The 17,785-nt window shown below is 36.6% G+C and overlaps 1 protein-coding gene across 1 annotated transcript in view; it reads left to right on the top strand.

Moving 5' to 3' along the window:
- Positions 1-17,785, top strand: part of LOC127414291 (testican-2-like) — a 46,574-nt gene that overhangs the window by 14,273 nt on the left and 14,516 nt on the right. The window contains exons 2-5 of the mRNA XM_051652229.1: positions 6,526-6,571; positions 11,962-12,076; positions 12,984-13,092; positions 14,652-14,766. Coding sequence (XP_051508189.1) covers positions 6,526-6,571; positions 11,962-12,076; positions 12,984-13,092; positions 14,652-14,766 — 385 coding nt within the window. The remainder of the gene's footprint in view (positions 1-6,525; positions 6,572-11,961; positions 12,077-12,983; positions 13,093-14,651; positions 14,767-17,785) is intronic.

The following is a 17,785-nucleotide window of genomic DNA, read 5'->3' on the forward strand; positions in this document are numbered from 1 at the left end:
TATTAAGGTCAGGAGACCATGATGGCCACTCCAGAACCTTCACCTTTTTCTGCTGTAACCACTGGAGGGTCAACTTGGCCTTGTGCTTAGGGTCATTGTCCTGCTGGAAAGTCCAAGAGCGTCCCATGCACAGCTTTCGTGCAGAAGAATGCAAATTGTCTGCCATTATTTTCTGATAACATGCTGCATTCATCTTGCCATCAATTTTCACAAGATTCCCTGTGTCTTTAGAGCTCACACACCCCCAAAACATCAGTGAGGCACCACCATGCTTCACAGTGGGGATGGTATTCTTTTCACTATAGGCCTTGTTGACCCCTCTCCAAACATAGCGCTTATGGTTGTGACCATAAAGCTCTATTTTGGTCTTGTCACTCCAAATTACAGTGTTCCAGAAGCTGTGAGGCGTGTCAAGGTGTTGTCGGGCATATTGTAACCGGGCTTTTTTGTGGCATTGGCACAGTAAAGGCTTCTTTCTGGCAACTCAACCATGCAGCTCATTTTTGTTCAAGTATTGTCGTATTGTGCTCCTTGAAACAACCACACCATCTTTTTCCAGAGCAGTCTGTATTTCTCCTGAGGTTACATGTAGGTTTTTCTTTGTATCCCGAACAATTCTTCTAGCAGTTGTGACTGAAATCTTTCTTGGTCTACCTGATCTTGGCTTGGTATCAAGAGATCCCTGAATTTTCCATTTCTTAATAAGTGATTGAACAGTACTGACTGGCATTTTCAAGGCTTTGGATATCTTTTTATATCCTTTTCCATCTTTATAAAGTTCCATTACCTTGATACACAGGTCTTTTGACAGTTCTATTCTGCTCCCCGTGGCTCAGTATCTAGCCTGCTCAGTGCATCCACGTGAGAGCTAACAAATTCATTGACTATTTATACACAGACACTACTTGCAATTTAAAAAGCCACAGGTGTGGGAAATTAACCTTTAATTGCCATTTAAACCCGTGTGTGTCACCTTGTGTGTCTGTAACAAGGCCAAACATTAAAGGGTATGTAAACTTTTGATCAGTCATATTTTCAAAATCAATGCCAAAATTTCACAATTTCTGCCAGGGTATGCAAACTTTTGAGCACAACTGTATATATATATAAACTAACAACTGTTTCTTACAAATAGGAACAGAATATATATATATATATATATATATATATATATATATATATATATATATATATATATATAGGTTATACTTGTAGCAGCACCAAAAGTAAATAGCAAAAATAATTACCCCCATAGTCCATTGATGGGACAGACAGTTAGTCCCTCCCCAAATCATGCTATTGGCCAATGTTGCTTTGTCAGGCATGTCAAACATACTTTAAAGGAATAGTTCACCCAAAAATGAAAATTTGCTGATAATTTACTCACCCTCAGGCCATCCAAGATGTATCTGAGTTTCTTTCTTCATCAAAACAGAATTTAAAACTTTTAGGATTTCAATTCAGGCCTGTGAATATACTCCATTTTTTCACGGTCCAAAATGCATATTTAGGCATATCATGCATATCATCCCTCTCATGAGCGTGTGTCACAGAGATGTACGGAAGCGAACATTTGTAGTTAAGGAGTATATAAGTATTGTTTTGTTTCTCAAAATAATCAATCGTTTGCATTCAGAAGATCTTTATTTGATGACTGGAGTCATGTGGATTATTTTGATGCACTCTAAATATGCATTTTGGACTGTCAGAAAAATGGAGTACATTCACTTGCATTGTTTAGAGGAGGAGGCCTGAAATGAAATCCTAAAAGTCTTAAATTCTGTTTTGATGAAGAAAGAAACTAGATATATCTTAGATGGCCTGAGGGTGAGTAAATATAGATATATACAGTATATTTGAAATTCTGTTTGTTGATTAGTCGGTTTCTATGGGAATAAAAGTTGTACCTTTTGAGTTTATGTTTCCAGAATTTTGTCATGAAAACGTCCTTGCCGCCTAATAGCATGATGTGGCAAAATGGATGTTATATGACTGCAAATTGCATTCTAATTTTTTTCTCATTTCAGACAGGCCTCAATGTATATCTTTTCCTTTTTTTTTTTTTTTTGCCATCTTTTCTATGTCAGTGTTTAGAATCAGACATTGATGATGGTAATATGTTGTGATTGTGGTGATACAATTTGATGATGATGGTGACAAGTTGTGGCAATATTTCTCTTAGTGGCGGCAGTATTTCTATGCCCTGACTCATGCTAGCATCTTTTCATAGAGGGGGAACTCATTGATGTGACACAACATTTTCCACATTCTTCACGCTCACTGGGTGTACATCTCTCATGCAAGCAGCAAAAAAATGCATGTCTAAAGACTTTAGGGTTGTGTTTGCATGGATGGCTGCTCCAATTTGCATAAACTTGAAATGGTTTCACCACTCTGCCCTTAAAGAACTTTACTGATATAGATATATATGTCAGTACAACAAACAATACCTCTTTTGCCAAGACAGCAAAAACAGACTTAAATAATTCAGTTATCAGGCAATCAATAACAAGGTTGTCCACCTTCATAGATTATTGCAGTTAAGCAGTGAAGTTTTTAGCCAGTGGTCTTTCATAGAATGACTTTATTTGTTCTGACAAGATTATGTCACATTAGCGGCATGCATTTTCTCAGCCAGGTGGAATGTTTCTTTTTAATTGAACCAGGAGAGGTCTTAAATGTTAGGCCACTCAATTAAAATGCAAATGGATTGATTTAATGCTAACTATCGAGAGATTTGCCCCATGAAACATGTCAAAACCAACTGTTAAAGCAGGTTTTATTTATGCTTGTACACCACGTCATGAGATACAGGAGGTTGTTTTGTAAACATTTAGCAATGCATATTTCATCAAGACCTACAAAAGAAGTATGCATTTTAAAAGTGAAGCTATTAAAGGAATGTTCAAAAATTGTGGTCTCAGTAAGGCACTTAAAATGGAATTGAATGGGGCCAATCCAATAACGTTATAATACACACTGCTTCAAACTGACAAAATTGTTGTCTACTTCCTCCACATACATTGTGATGTCACACTGTGGTAGACATTTGCATCTGACCGCCTCCATAACATCATATCAATGGCTATTTTGCCTTATTACTTCTGTAGCCCCACCCAGTAGCGGTGAGCAGTGAGATGGTAAGGAGAGAGAGCAGGTCAGTCAAGAGCAGAGAACCAATCATAACAGTCGACGTTTACTGTCAAGTCTTAAAGGGGTCATGACATATTCTTTTTTTTATAATTTCATTATCTTCACTGAGGTCCACTTATAATGTCAGTAAAGTTTTTTTTGCACCATAACAGTCATAATTTAATAACATGATCTTTTCCTTCCTGTCTCTGGCCCTCTGTCTGAAAGCTCAGTTTAAAGCTACAATATCTGACCCTTTAAGACTTCAATGTAAACGCCCACTGTTATGATTGTCTAACTTCGTGCAGTCCCGCAAATACAGCCATATTTGAAACTCAATCAAAAGAAAATGAACAAACTTTACATTATAATTTAGAAAACTAAATTTCAGGGTTAACACATAAAGTACAGCCAACACATTTCATCTGAATGTATCAAAATGTTCACTGAAGCACAGCAAATATCAAACAGTCATGACATTTGAAACATTCATGAATGAAACGGTTTACTCACGGGTCTGGTAGCGTTTAACTGCCGCGTCTTTCAGTTCCTTTGCAAAGCTTGAATCATATTGTGACTGGTTCACAAGCAATCCACCCTGATATGAGCCAAATACATACAATCCATGCTGAAATGTTCTGAGTACGCAAATGTAATACAGTCCATTGTGATGTTGGGTGCTTCAACCGGCCCCAAACTCAAGGAACATATTAAAATAATAAAAAAGGCATGTCATGACCCCTTTAAGCCAGGCCCGGTTCCAGATCAAAATCACTGAAGGTGCTTCTGAAAATAGTGGGGGTGCTCTGTATAAAGTGGAGATGTATCATAATTACACATTTTTTAATATATTAAATTATGTTTAAATGCTACTTAAACAACGTAAAGAAAAGTTTATTTTTTTAATGTACAAAACATTTATTGCTTCAGGGTTTTGTTTTAAAAAAAAATGTATGATCTGTCGCTGAAAATGACAGCAAAATTCTGTGCTTAGCACCCTCAAGCACCCCCGTAGAACCGGGACTGCTTTAAGCCAAATAATTATGTAACTTGTTCCCTGAAAACTTTATTGATTTTTGATATACACGCAGTCATATAGTATATGTAATGCCACTTGACTTGGGACTTAATCATTTGCTGCAGAGTTTTAATTGACAAAGCCAAATCAGTATGCAGTTTCACCTCCTGTTTACACTTTCAACTGCAAAGGGACCTCTACAAGATAAATGTCTGCTGATAAAATTAGTAAGCTTGTGAACGGTCATTATTATTAATATGGAACCTGAAATATTTCAAGTTTTATGAGCACCAAGAGTATAATTATCTTAAAGCAACTGCCTGTTTTATATGAACTAATGGGAAAATTACGGACGTTCTACCCAGGAGGCAAATAGATGTTTTAAGCAGTCTTTTTTCTTCATAGTTATTCCTCAGAGATGCATTGCTCTCCTCTAACATTCTCTTTCTCTTTTCTGTTTGATTCATCCTTCTCACATTTCACCAGGAAGTGGAGGTCAGTAGTGCTGTCTCATGACTTTGCTTGTGTTTGATGTCTCTTTCAAAATATGTATTCAAAGCAATCTAAGGTTCTTTATAAAAGTTAACTCTCTTTTAATACAATCTAAGCTGCTTAGGCGTCTCATTTTACATTTAATCCATGACTTGACATTTTTATTTGTCTTGTTCCTCTCACTACCTCTGTCTTCTATAAGTTCCCTCCCTCCTTTATTCTATTAGTGCTTTCTGCCATTTTTCACTAGGGCTGCTACTAACGATTATTTTGATAATCGACTAATCTAACTATTATTAGAACAATTATTCGACTATTCGGGCGATTATTGCAACGATTAATCATTAGCCCTTAACCGACTATTCAGCTTTTTCCCCAACTTAAAAGGCTGTATTAAACGTGCTTGCTAACAATAAAGAGGACAAAATCATCTTTTAAAAACACATCTAAATGACATTCACTGAATTAAAGGAAAAAATACTTTTTATTAATTTTAATTCAGTAAAAAATTAACTGCAAAAAATCCTATTGTTATCAAGTGTTTTTGTCATGTCTTCCATTTAAAATAGTCTAAAAATATTTAAAACAAGATACATTTACTTGAGAAGCAACATATAAGATATTTAGACTGCTTTAAGAGAATGTTTCTTAATTATAAGTGTTTTTATCACTTCTGCGAGTGCAATAATGACAAAATATACTTAAAGTTCTATTCTCTAAAAGCAAGTCTAAACATCTTGTATGCTGCTTCTCAGGTGAATGCATCTTTTTTTTTTTTAAGGATTTTTAGATATGTAAAAATATTTGTATTTTTAATGTTATATTCAACATTCTCAGATAACAATTTTTTCTTCTGCAGTATAGCTGCTAAAGTTAATGTACGTAGAGTTTAAGGAGTTTTAGATATTTATATTGGAAAACAAGCCAAAACAAAAACAAATCAAAAACCTATTTTGTTGCAGTATGTAGTGGGGCAAAGACTACCCTCTCTCATCTTTCTGTTCAATTCAATCCATCTTTAACTCACAAAAAAAGGAACTCTCTCTTATTAATAAAGCTGCGTATTGCCAGTTATCTTCATGATAAAAAAAATGCAGTGACACATATATTATGATTCAATAAGTCACGAGCCACCACGTTATAATCTAGCTGCAATAAGCGCACGCGATCGAGGGACGAGCATCCCTGCACCAGAGTGTGCATGAGCCGTGTGCAGTGCAGTTTCAGTCTCTCCCCCTTAGATCGGGACATTCACGCTACTCATAGAAAAGGTGCTGACCGCACAGAGAAATGCCAGTTTCCGAGTTTGTAGTTATTTACATGACCTGCTTCCTTATTATTTGAACTTTAATAAAGCTATAATGCATTAAATATAACTGCATTAAAGATGTAACGCTGGAGTGTTTCCTTTAAAGACGCTCGACACGCAAGTTTTGTTTAAGTGGAGCGGCAGCTCCGGCTCCGCTTATTCCACAACGAGACTGCTTCTGTATTTACTTATTTGGTATTTTTGTATAATTCCCTCATACTTTGCATTCTAAATCACCCGAAGCTGTTTGGAAAGTTTACAGTGCATCTGGACTGTGAGCTGTTTTCTTATTCTCCTCAGTCAGGTGCGAGCTGCAGTGCTCCTCTTAATTGACATCAAACGACTTTTTGACAATGACAATTTTTGTCGACAATTTTTTATTGTCGACGTTGTCGATAACGTCGACTAATCGTTTCAGCCCAATTTTTCACTATTAAAATATTTACATCTTCATTTTTAGTTAATGACCCATGCACATTGAATACATAGTATTGTGGACTTCGTGACAAAATGTTTAAAGTTCTTTTTGTGCATAATGCAGCACATTTGAATGACAATGTCTTTTCTCTGTCAGGATGATTACATCAGATCATGGGATGAAAATCAAGGCTCAAATGAAAGTAAGTAATCTTTAATATTATTACCAATGGTATAAAAGTATTACATTTATTAGAGTTTTCTTTTAGCCATTCTATTTAAAGGCAATCTGTGTAATTTCTCTGCCACTAGGAATTGCAAAAACGGGGTTCCCAAACATTGCAATTGGTTGGATAAACAAATAGTCCCGCCCCAAACAAATCAGAATCAGAATGAGCTTTATTGCCAAGTATGCTTACACAAGGAATTTGTCTTGGTGACAGAAGTTTCCAGTGCACAAACGTGACAAGACAAGAAAAAAAATTGAATACATATAAAAAGTGAATAGAAAATATAAGTATATATAGAAATGCACAATAATATATATATATATATATATGTGTGTGTGTGTGTGTGTGTGTGTGTGTGTGTGTGTGTGTGTGTGTGTGTGTGTACAAATACAAATCTGTTATATACAGATGCAAGGGAATGTATGATAGAAGAGGTAGGATATGTTGGATGAATATAAGTAGACTAAGCTGTGTATTGCACATAATTATTGCCATTGGTTGAGGCAATTTTGCTGTGTTGAGCTGGTTGGGATGCTCAAACAAACAGAGAAATGTTTTCATGGTGCCACGGAGTCAGTGTTTACACTTTTGAAGGAAATCAATCTACAAATGGCTTAATTATAGTTGTCTATGTATATTAAGCTTGAATAGTATTTTACCATCAAAATTATTACACACATCTCTTTTAAGTATGCAGATCTCATGAGTTGGAGCTGCATGTTACTTTGGGGTAAACATTAAGTTTATTGTTTGATGATGTCATAGGGCTATGGAACAGTCTAAGTATGTTTGTCACAGCAGAGAGCCCTTCTTTTATCCTTGGCTGCCAAATACTAATTGCTTTCACAAGAGATGAGGTCATTTCCTCAGTGTGCTCAAGCAGAGACCAGGCCCGGACACATCTGATCATTGTGTCTTGATTTTCAGTTCAAATAATGTCTTCAGAATAGAGCAGTCCATTAGCAAATATCTCAGGATGTAATTAATGGGTAATTGATAGATCCACTAAAGGCCCAGTAAGAGCCTCCGAGACTTGATTTAGCATTGACTGACATTGGCTTTTTTCATTCAAAGTGCAAATCCACTTAAGCTTTACATGTCCAAGAACAGAGGTCCATGAACTTGATGGTCCATTTTTGAGTGTGCATTAAAGACATCTGAGCAGCCGTCATGACTCCCACCTCAATCTTTTGTTGGAAATTCATTAATTAATGTTAGTATCTGTGAAAATTTATGGATTTATCATCAGACCCATTTGTCAAAGTTGTTAGTAAGAGATTGCACACTTACACACCAAATGATACCTTAAAGTGATCGTTTACCAAAAAATGAAACATTTCTTCTTTTCTTTCCACATAAGAAAGGAAGTCATACAGGTTCACTGCAAAGAATACTTTTTCTAGTAAAAATATTTTAACATTCTTAAAACAGATAAATTTACTTGAAAAGCTAAATTAACATTTATTATAATAAGAAAAAACTATTTGCCAGTGGGGTAAGAAAACATTCAAAGAGAACAAAGTTTTGTTTTTTTCCCCCATTGGCAAATAGTTTTTTTTCTTCTTCTTTTTTTAAACATAAACCCCACTACATTTTGTTACATTTCTCCGAAAACAAGACTTAGGGCTCTATTTTTGTGGTCGCGCTAAGTGCAGTGCTACACACAACCACTGAGGGCATTATCTTGTCCAATTTTCGTTACTGAGCTAATTTTAAGTGCAATTTTCAGGCCAGCGCAACTGGCCATGGCCACTGATTTTGTGCGTATGACTTAAAGCATAGCACTGCACTTAGCGCTAGTGCTCATAAAATAGGGCCCCTGATATGTTCTGTTATTTTTCTACTCAAGTCAATTTTTCTTGTTTTAATGATGTTTAAACTGGAAACTAAGACAAAAATACTAAGTAAGAATAATAAGAAAACTGAGAATAGTAAAGATACTAAGTGTGCTGTAAGTGATTTCAGCCGTTCTACTTCCCCGAGACTGAGCTGTTGAATAAGCCACGCCCCCTCTTTCCAAATCCCTGCACTCAAAAAATACCAAAATGAGCTTTATTGAGAGCAGAGATGGTTGATAAAAACAACTGCAGCAAAAATAGCACCCTCAACTGACAACTGCTGTGAACAACATGGCATTAAAATGCATTATGCCTCAATAATTCGCTGCAACTACAATACAATGAGAAGGTGCAAAATGATTGACAGGTCAGCACCTTTAATAGTAAGACTTTGTCATTTTTTTGTTTTGTTTTTTAGCAGTGTTACGACATGAGGGTGAGTAAATTATGAAAGAATTTTAATTTTTGAGTGAACTGTTACTTTAAAATTCATAATTGTGCTATTAATTCAAACACTTTAGTATTCTACTTTGAACAGAGTGGCTCCACCGGCCGAAATAAAATGGAGGAAGTAAATCCCCAACCAAATGAATTAATCACACAAGGAGGTCTTACATATAAGTATGCACACAAATACTCATTATACTTAAAGATTTATTACTACTTATAAATAGTACCTATTACTCTTTCTGCATTGACTGCACTGTGTCTTTTTTATGACTGAATTAATGAGGCACTGGTAAAAAGACAGCTTTACATTTGTCCCAGCCCTACAAGCCCTTTACACATAAAAGCAACCAGTGCAGACTACAATCCAAGAGATACATCACTTGTTTTATAGTAGTGTCACAATTCCTTGATTTTTAATTAGTACTGCAATTTCTGAAGTCCCGCACCCCAAAACAGGGATTCATCTTACAGCAGATATACAATTATTGTAAAAATAAATCCATTTGAAACATTTCAAAGAGGTTGTTCTGGCCAAAAATTTTAGGAGTACAAAAACACTCTTCCGAAATCAGGTTAACTGCAGTGTAAAATACATTTTCATGAAATGAGAAATGAGTTGACTGAAATGTGTTTTAATTATTTTCTTTATATTAGTGGCTAATTAGTCTTTTATTAAAGATTTTATCTATAGTCTGACATTACAAGAGCATCTGCTCTCCATTTTCCACTGTTCTTGTGGCAAACAGCTAACAGATAGGCCAACCAATGCAGCGGAAAATCCCAAAGAGCCTTATTTACAGTGGCTGCTGGAGAGGTACAACTGGTACTTACATTTTAATGAGGAGCGAATTTGCATTTTACAAGTTATCAGTGCAGTGGTTCTCGCACAACCTCAGGACACATCTACAGGATGTAGAAAGTCGTTTTTTTTTTCTTTCTTTCTTTTTTTCAAAATAGCAATTATATAATACATTCCTTTATCCTTCAGTCTTCATAATCACTTGCACATATGTAGATTATGAAAAGATCAAACTAAGTTTCACCAATAAAGTATAGTTGTTTAATCAGACAGACTTAAAATTACACATGTAAGTGAAGATTTAGGACAGAAATACAGTATATTACTATTGCACTAAAACATCTATACAGTATATTACTATCTATCTATCTGTCTATCTATCTATCTATTCATCCATCCATACATCCATGTCTCTTTCTATCTCAGATTTTCTAGAATGCATATGAACAGGTCATTCAAGTCAATTTCCACAAGGATACAAAGCACCGGTTCATTAAAGAAAAGAATGGAGACGTCTTTATTTAATCATTGCATGTGTCTTATCGGCATGATTTTGTTTTCTATTTCCTGTGTTCGCGTGTTATCACATCCTAATCTCCGAGAACCTTTTCGTGTTGACCTGATCTGAATCTGATATGGCATGTTTCAGTGTTAAGTGGCTCTGGCTGCTGATATAAATTAGCTGCATTAGCTCAGGCTCTGGCTGGGCTTGATATTGAGTCAGAAGCTCCTTACTTTCACTCTGCGATTGTAATGATCACATTAAATGCTGCCCTGTGTGTAAACAAAGGATGAAAGAGATGATGTGTGGCCACTGGACGAGATTCCTCATCTCTCTAAGCCGGATTTGGCATCGCTTGGACATGGAGGCCTTCATATTGTGTTTTACAGAGACATGCTCACAGGGCCACTTTTCAAATAAAATATTTTAGTGAGCAGTAAAGATCAAGAGAGCGATAACTGTGGACAAAGAGAGAGAGAGAGAGAGAGAGTGAGAGAGAGGGAGAGAGAGAGAGAGTGAGAGAGAGGGAGAGAGAGAGAGAGAGAGAGAGAGAGAGAGAGAGAGAGAGAGAGAGAGAGAGAGAGAGAGAGAGATTTCTTTGTTTCTTTTTCCAGAACACTTAAATGAGCATCTAATCAGTCCTCGCTGAGGAACTGGACTGTTGCTATAGCAACATCATCATTCTTGTTCTCTTTAATCTGCTTGAGGCTGTTGTGTTAAAGTGAGGCTTACTGATCAACCCTGTGCTATTGAAAATAGATCACAAAAATCTGTCAGTCTTAAAATAATGTCTCTCATTCAATGGGGATTATAATGTTTTATAACTTAGCCTTAGCCTAACTAGCCTAACTTCAGCCTTGGTTGTAATGAAAAAGTAGGAAAACAACATGTGAGGATATGAGTTGAAGGTGTAATTACTATAAATTACAAATGGAGCTTTAAAAAGATGATTTACTTGCCTTTGTCAAAGGTGTGAAACTGTCTGTTACATGGAGAGCTGTAGCCTATCAATGGGCAGTTGCTGTTGAATTTGTATCATGCACATTTTTTACTCTTTCTCTATATCATGAATCAAAGGATGCTAGTTATTATATGCATTTATGTTTCCTTTGTTGTAGATCAGTTTTTCCCCAAGGGTGTTTGTGAACCCCTAGTGATTCATAATGGATCTGTGCAAAATAAAATAAAATAAATGAGATTTAAAAAAATAATAAATTGTGTAAAATATAACTTCCTCTAAAATGACTAATTAAACGTATCATTCAAAACATTTATTGAAAGGTTATAATATTACTTAAAATCTCTTTGAGTACATCAAGTGAATAGGGTGAATACAGGTAATGTGGGACAACTGGTAAAGTGTTTTTATCAGTAATATATTAATTAATATATTTTTCTAATTAATATAGCTTAATATTCCCCTGTACGGTGAAGTGGAGGTTTTTAGCTACGTATTTGCAATGGTATTATTTGAAGAGCCGTTTGCCATCATATTTAAAAATAACATCAATGACAAATTATTAGAAAGTGTAATTTTACCTGTATTCACCCTGATTTAGATCATTTAGATCATAGGGATTCAGCTTACAAAAACAGTAGGGTACCCCTGCTGTAGATACATACTTCTGCATGATATATTATAAATTGACTGTGATTTATGCATATTTCAAGGAGGTGAGATAGAAAAGAGATAAAACCATGATAAAATAAAACCAGGGATAAAATCCATGCACAGATAATACACAGTTGTTAAGGCACTTCTCTCATCCTACAGACGTGGACACCACTAAAGATCCCTGCCAGAAGGTGAAGTGCAACAAACACAAGGTGTGTGTTGCCCAGGGCTACCAGCGTGCTGTGTGTGTCAACCGCAAGAAGCTGGAGCATAGGTGAGCCCTCCAGTTACAAGACAAGTCTCTTTTTCTCTCTCTCTCCTCTTTCTTCCCCCATTCTGCATTCATACACACATCAATATTACATGACAGAATAGTGCTTGTTTTTTAAGATGTTTAGTGCCATACAAAGACACTGTGCAGAATGCAACTGTCCAATCTAGCTTAGTAGCACAGTCAGGCTTTTCTTCCCTTTACCTTAATATGCATAGCTAACTTTGCCAGGGTTCAGTTAGATGCATATTCTTAATAAGACCTATGGTTTCTGTGTGTGTAATTTAGGGAAAAAAATGGACACACACACACACACACACACATTGGTGCGGCTATCCTTTATACTGTACGAACTATAGATTCTATCCCCTGACCCTAACCCTACCCCTAAACCTAACCCTCACAAAAAACGTTCTGCATTTTTACATTTTCAAAAAAACATCGTTTAGTATGTTTTTTTTAAGCGATTTGAATTATGGGGACACTAGAAATGTCCACATAAACCACATTTATAGCATAATACCCTTGTAATTACCAGTTTGTAACCTAAAAACATTTCCTTGTAAACCACACAAACCCACCCACCCACACACACACACACACACACTAATACAAATAAGAGCAATTTATTAAAGCAGCCATGTGTTGTCTGGTAGCAAATTGTAAGGTACACAGATTTAGTCTCTCAGGGTTTGTTCTTTTTAAAAGCTGAACATGTTCCTGAGGCCATCCCTTAGGGGTTGGTTCTCCTTGTACCATACAACTCACTACAGAGAACATATAACCTTCAATTAAAAACTGGCCAAGGATGGTGCTCCCTGTGCGTTTGAGTGGCATATACCCAACTATGCCACAGCTTATACTTTATTTTATACTCATCGTTAAGATTGACAGTTTTGATGTGTTTTAGTTTGAAGCAGCAGGTCATTAGGCAGCAGCAGGAGAACAGCTGTAAACCCTGTCCAGTGTCCTCCTCTGGTCCAGTTTGTGGCTCTGATGGACATAACTACGCCTCTCAGGTACTGCACACTGCATTCAGTTTCCTTTCACCGTAACTCTTTTACCCAGCAGATATGATCAATTTCTCTGCAGTTCAACTCATTTTTATACAGTTGAATTTGATGCAGTTTTGTGCACATTGTGCAGATTTTTTCAATCGTTATATTTGGTAAGATGGACCTTCTACACCAGAGGTCCGCAGCAGTACTGCAGAAGGTCTGCCAATTATTGTTTAAACTCAAACTAATTTTGTGGGGGAAAAAATAAAAATATTAAGTTAACCTCAACCAAAGCTAAAGAAACTAAAGTTTAGATACAGTGTACTGTATGGTTCATTGTCCCTCCCACATTAAAATGTACTTGTACAATAATGTTGACTAATGTCAATTATTGACTCTACATCAATAATTATTATTTTAATGACTTGCAATATAAGCATCATAGCAAAGTATGTAAAAATGTTAACCTAAAAAATGTGCTTCAAGTGGTGACATCTATATTTAATGGTTGGATTCAAGTCAAAATTATTATTTAACATCACTGAATCATCCTTAATACATTACACTACACCAACAAAACTCATTTTAAGGGTTAAATCAGATAGAAATAGCTCCTTAAGGTAACAAGTGCAGGTGACCACATTTTACAGTGTAACATGATGTTATATTCAAGTTATTATAGGCCAAACTTAAAAAGCAACACATGTTACAAGGGGTCCCTGCTCCATTTTCCACCAAGGGGTCTTTGGCCTGAAAAAGTTTGAAGACCCTTGTGTCACACATCAAAATGTGTTTAAGTCAGTTAACCTCAAATATGCTTAAATTAGCTGCCATGACTGTCAACCTGACCACATTAGATTACACCAATAAAAATCATTTTTGAGGGTCAGATCAGGTAGGAATAGCTCCTAAAACAGCAACTACACATTTTCTCTTTTTACAGTGTAGTACAACCCCTCTGTGACAACTGTCAAATAAGTCCTTCCTTATATACTTACTTAAAGCCCTGTCAGCAAACATAAAACTGAAAGAAAAGATAAATAATAATCCTTTCATCTTGCAACTTGTTGCATAGCTTTGAACAATGAATGCATCATGACATTCAGGTTTTCAATTCTTCCTTTAAAAGATAGGAATGACTGCATAGTTTCATCTTGTATGATTTTCTGTGTGACTCATGGATCAGTCTGCTTGAGCAATATGGGTAATAATCTCTATTATATCCTGTTCTCCATCCTAGACATTTTCAAACATCAAAGAAGAAATGTCTGAAGGGATTCAGGGTGCTTGCAGATGAAAGGCCCATTCTGTTGAATTATGCATAATCTCTATTATCTCTGTTTCTGACCTTGCACTGGAAGAAATGGAGGTTGACTTCAGCTACTTTTAAATAAAGATGTCTTATCTGAATGAGCAATTTTCAGTCATGTTTAGAAATAATTGTTTTCTATCTAGGCTACAATTTATTCCACTGAATAGGGCATGTGACAACACTGGACAAGTCTTATGGCTTCTTATTATTTGTTTTTCTTTGTGTCCTGTGTGTGTGTGCATGTGTGTGTGCTACACCCGTCAATCAGTGCAAACTGGAGCAGCAGGCTTGTCTCTCAGGAAAGGAGTTGAAAGTAAGATGTGCTGGTCTCTGCCCCTGTACCGCCACCACTGCTTCTGCTACAGATGTGGACAGCAAACATGGTATCTACCAGCCACACATTGCCACACACTGCCAAATGCTGCAATATGCTCTTGTAAAGAAAAACAGAATTGTTAAAATGATATTAACTTACAATGTAAAAATGCATTGTTATATTTTCTAAATGTTCAGTTGTGGTGTGCATTAGATGCTGCTCTGATATAAGGGTCCTGATGAGGGTCTTGAAGCATGATTTTTTTGTTTTTGTTTTTTTTTGTTTATGGAAATGGAAAATATGTTGTCATTTACTCATTTACATGTCATTCCAAAACAGTATGAATTTCTTTGTTCTGTGGAAGTCATGTTAGTTACTGACAGTCTCAGTCACCATTCATTTTCTTTGTATGGAAAAAGATGAAAGTGAATGGTGACTGAGACATCAGAATGTTAGTTTCTGTCATCTGTCAATATCTTCTTTTGTGTTCCAGTGCAGAAAGAAAGCCAAACATGTTTGGAACAATATTAGGTTGAGTAAATGATGACATAATTTTGGGGTGAGCTATCCCTTTAAATATAGGACTATTGATGATGGTCAAAATATGGCATTATGTGTGCAGAATGTTGCCCACAGTCATAAAGCTTGCACTCAAAGCATTTGATAATTATTCAGAGGGAACATCGTTTTGACTATAGTGGTAACTGGCAGAGGTGGGTAGAGTAGCCAAAAACTGTACTCAAGTAAAAGTACAATTACTTAAAAAAAAAAAATTACTCATGTAGAAGTAAAAGTACTAACATAAATAATTACTTGAGTAAGAGTAAGAAAGTATCCAATTAAAAGAATCATGGTCTGAGCTGTCGACATGACAGATCTCATCACAGTTGTTGTTGGTGCGTCCTACGATGTGAATAGAGGCCGATCCTCGAAGCACATGGCCGGCCACTGATGTCGAACATAAACTGGCTAGATGTTGTTATTTTTAAGGTATTGAGCTTTCAGCGGCTTCGTTTGTCTACCGCAATGGTGATCTGGCTGGACTCAAAGGAGTGTATGGCAGTATGGCACTGTGCTCGCCATGATGTCCTGTCTGCGACCATCTCTTCAAGGTCATTTGGGTCCATGTTGCATAGTTTCAAATTGGCTTTGAAGCCGTCCTTGTAACATTTGAGTTGCCCTCCATGAGAGCGCATGCTGCTCTGGAGCTGTCCATAGAAAACCTGCTTCGGCAGGCATGAACCTGCCATGCGTACAACATGTCCAGACCAGTGAAACCGAGCAGCGAGCAGGAAGGCCTCAATACCAGTGATGCCACAGGTCTGGAGTACCTCAGTATTTGTGACTTTATCCTGCCATTTGACATCTGCAATACGACGGAGACAGCGCATATGGAACTGATCAAGTTTGGTTATCTGCCGGCGATAAATGGTCCAGGACTCAGATCCATACAACAGAACTGTGAGGATGACTACCTTATATACTGCCACCTTTGTGTCCAGCCGTATGCCGTGTTCGTCCCATATTCTCTTGGACAGTCGACCGAAGGCAACACTAGCTTTTGCGATGCGGGCACTGATGTCGGAGACCGCTGTCGCATCAGCTGCAAGAATGCTACCGAGGTAGCAGAACTTGTCAACAGCTGTCAGCACTGTGTCACCTGCAGTAATTACCGGTGGGTTGGAGTTTAACTTGTTCACCGCTTGAAGCATGATTTCTGTCTTCTTTAGACTGACAGTGAGCCCAAACCAGGAAGCTGCAGTTCTGAAACTATCGAATAGTGACTGAGCTTCGGTAAGGGTGTGCGCCATCAGTGCACAGTCATCTGCATACAAGAGGTCACGCAGAATTGCGGAATGTGTCTTTGTGCGAGCCTGAAGCCTGCGTAGATTGAAGACACCGCCATCTGTACAGAACTGGATTGGAATGCCCATGTCGCAGTCCTTAAAAGCCACAGACAGCATCATGGAAAAGAAGATGCTGAATAACAGTGGGGCGAGCACACAGCCCTGTTTGGTGCCATTGGAGATGTCAAATGGGTCAGACAGCTCGCCATCATCCAGCACCTGACCAAGCATGCCAATATGAAATGAACAGACGATGTTAACGAATTTCTCTGAGCATCCAATCTTATGCAGAATGTATCCAATTAAAAGAGTACTCAAGTAGTACTCACAAATGACATAATGGATGTTAACTCCCCTATATTCCATTACATAATACACACTGAACATGTATTACAGAATTATTATTATTATTATTATTATTAATGTAAATTCTGTCATCTTTCACCATCATGTTGGTGAATATATGACAATGTTTGACTTTCTTTCTTCCATGCAACACAATAAGGAAATTTTAGATGGAATGTTAGCCTGAGCCACTACTTACTTTCAGTGAATGTGTTTTTTTTCCTCTGTATTTTGAAAGTGAATGGTGACTGAGACTATCAGTCTCTAACATTCTGTCGAACATCTTTTGTGTTCCATGGAATACAGAAGGTCACACAGGTTTGGAACCACATGAGGGTAGGGAAATGATTACAGGATATTTAATTATGGCTGAGCTATAACTTTAAAGGAATAGTTTACCCAAAAATAAAAATTCTCTCATCATTTACTTACCCTCATTCCATCCCAGATATGTATGACTTCTTTTCTTCTGCAGAACACAAATTATGATTTTTAGAAGAATATTCCACCTCTGTAGGTCAGTACAATGCAAGTGAATTGGTGCCAAAATGTTTCAGAAGAATCAGAATCAGAATCAGCTTTATTGCCAAGTATGCTTACACATACAAGGAATTTGTCTTGGTGACAGAAGCTTCCAGTGCACAACAATACAAAAACAATACAAAAACAGCAGCAAGACATAGATAATAATAAAAAATAAAAATAAAAATAAAAAAAATTATTATACACATACGTACAGACACACACATACATACATACACACATACACATGGGTAGTGCAAATCTAATACAATCTGTTATGTACAGTGCAAACACAAATTTGTTATGTACAGTACAAATGTTTTTTTTTTTTTTTTTTTTTTTTTCAGAGGAATGAAATGGCAGAAGAGGTTG

The sequence above is a fragment of the Myxocyprinus asiaticus genome, chromosome 23 (genome assembly GCF_019703515.2).
Source record: "Myxocyprinus asiaticus isolate MX2 ecotype Aquarium Trade chromosome 23, UBuf_Myxa_2, whole genome shotgun sequence".
NCBI lineage: Eukaryota > Metazoa > Chordata > Actinopteri > Cypriniformes > Catostomidae > Myxocyprinus > Myxocyprinus asiaticus.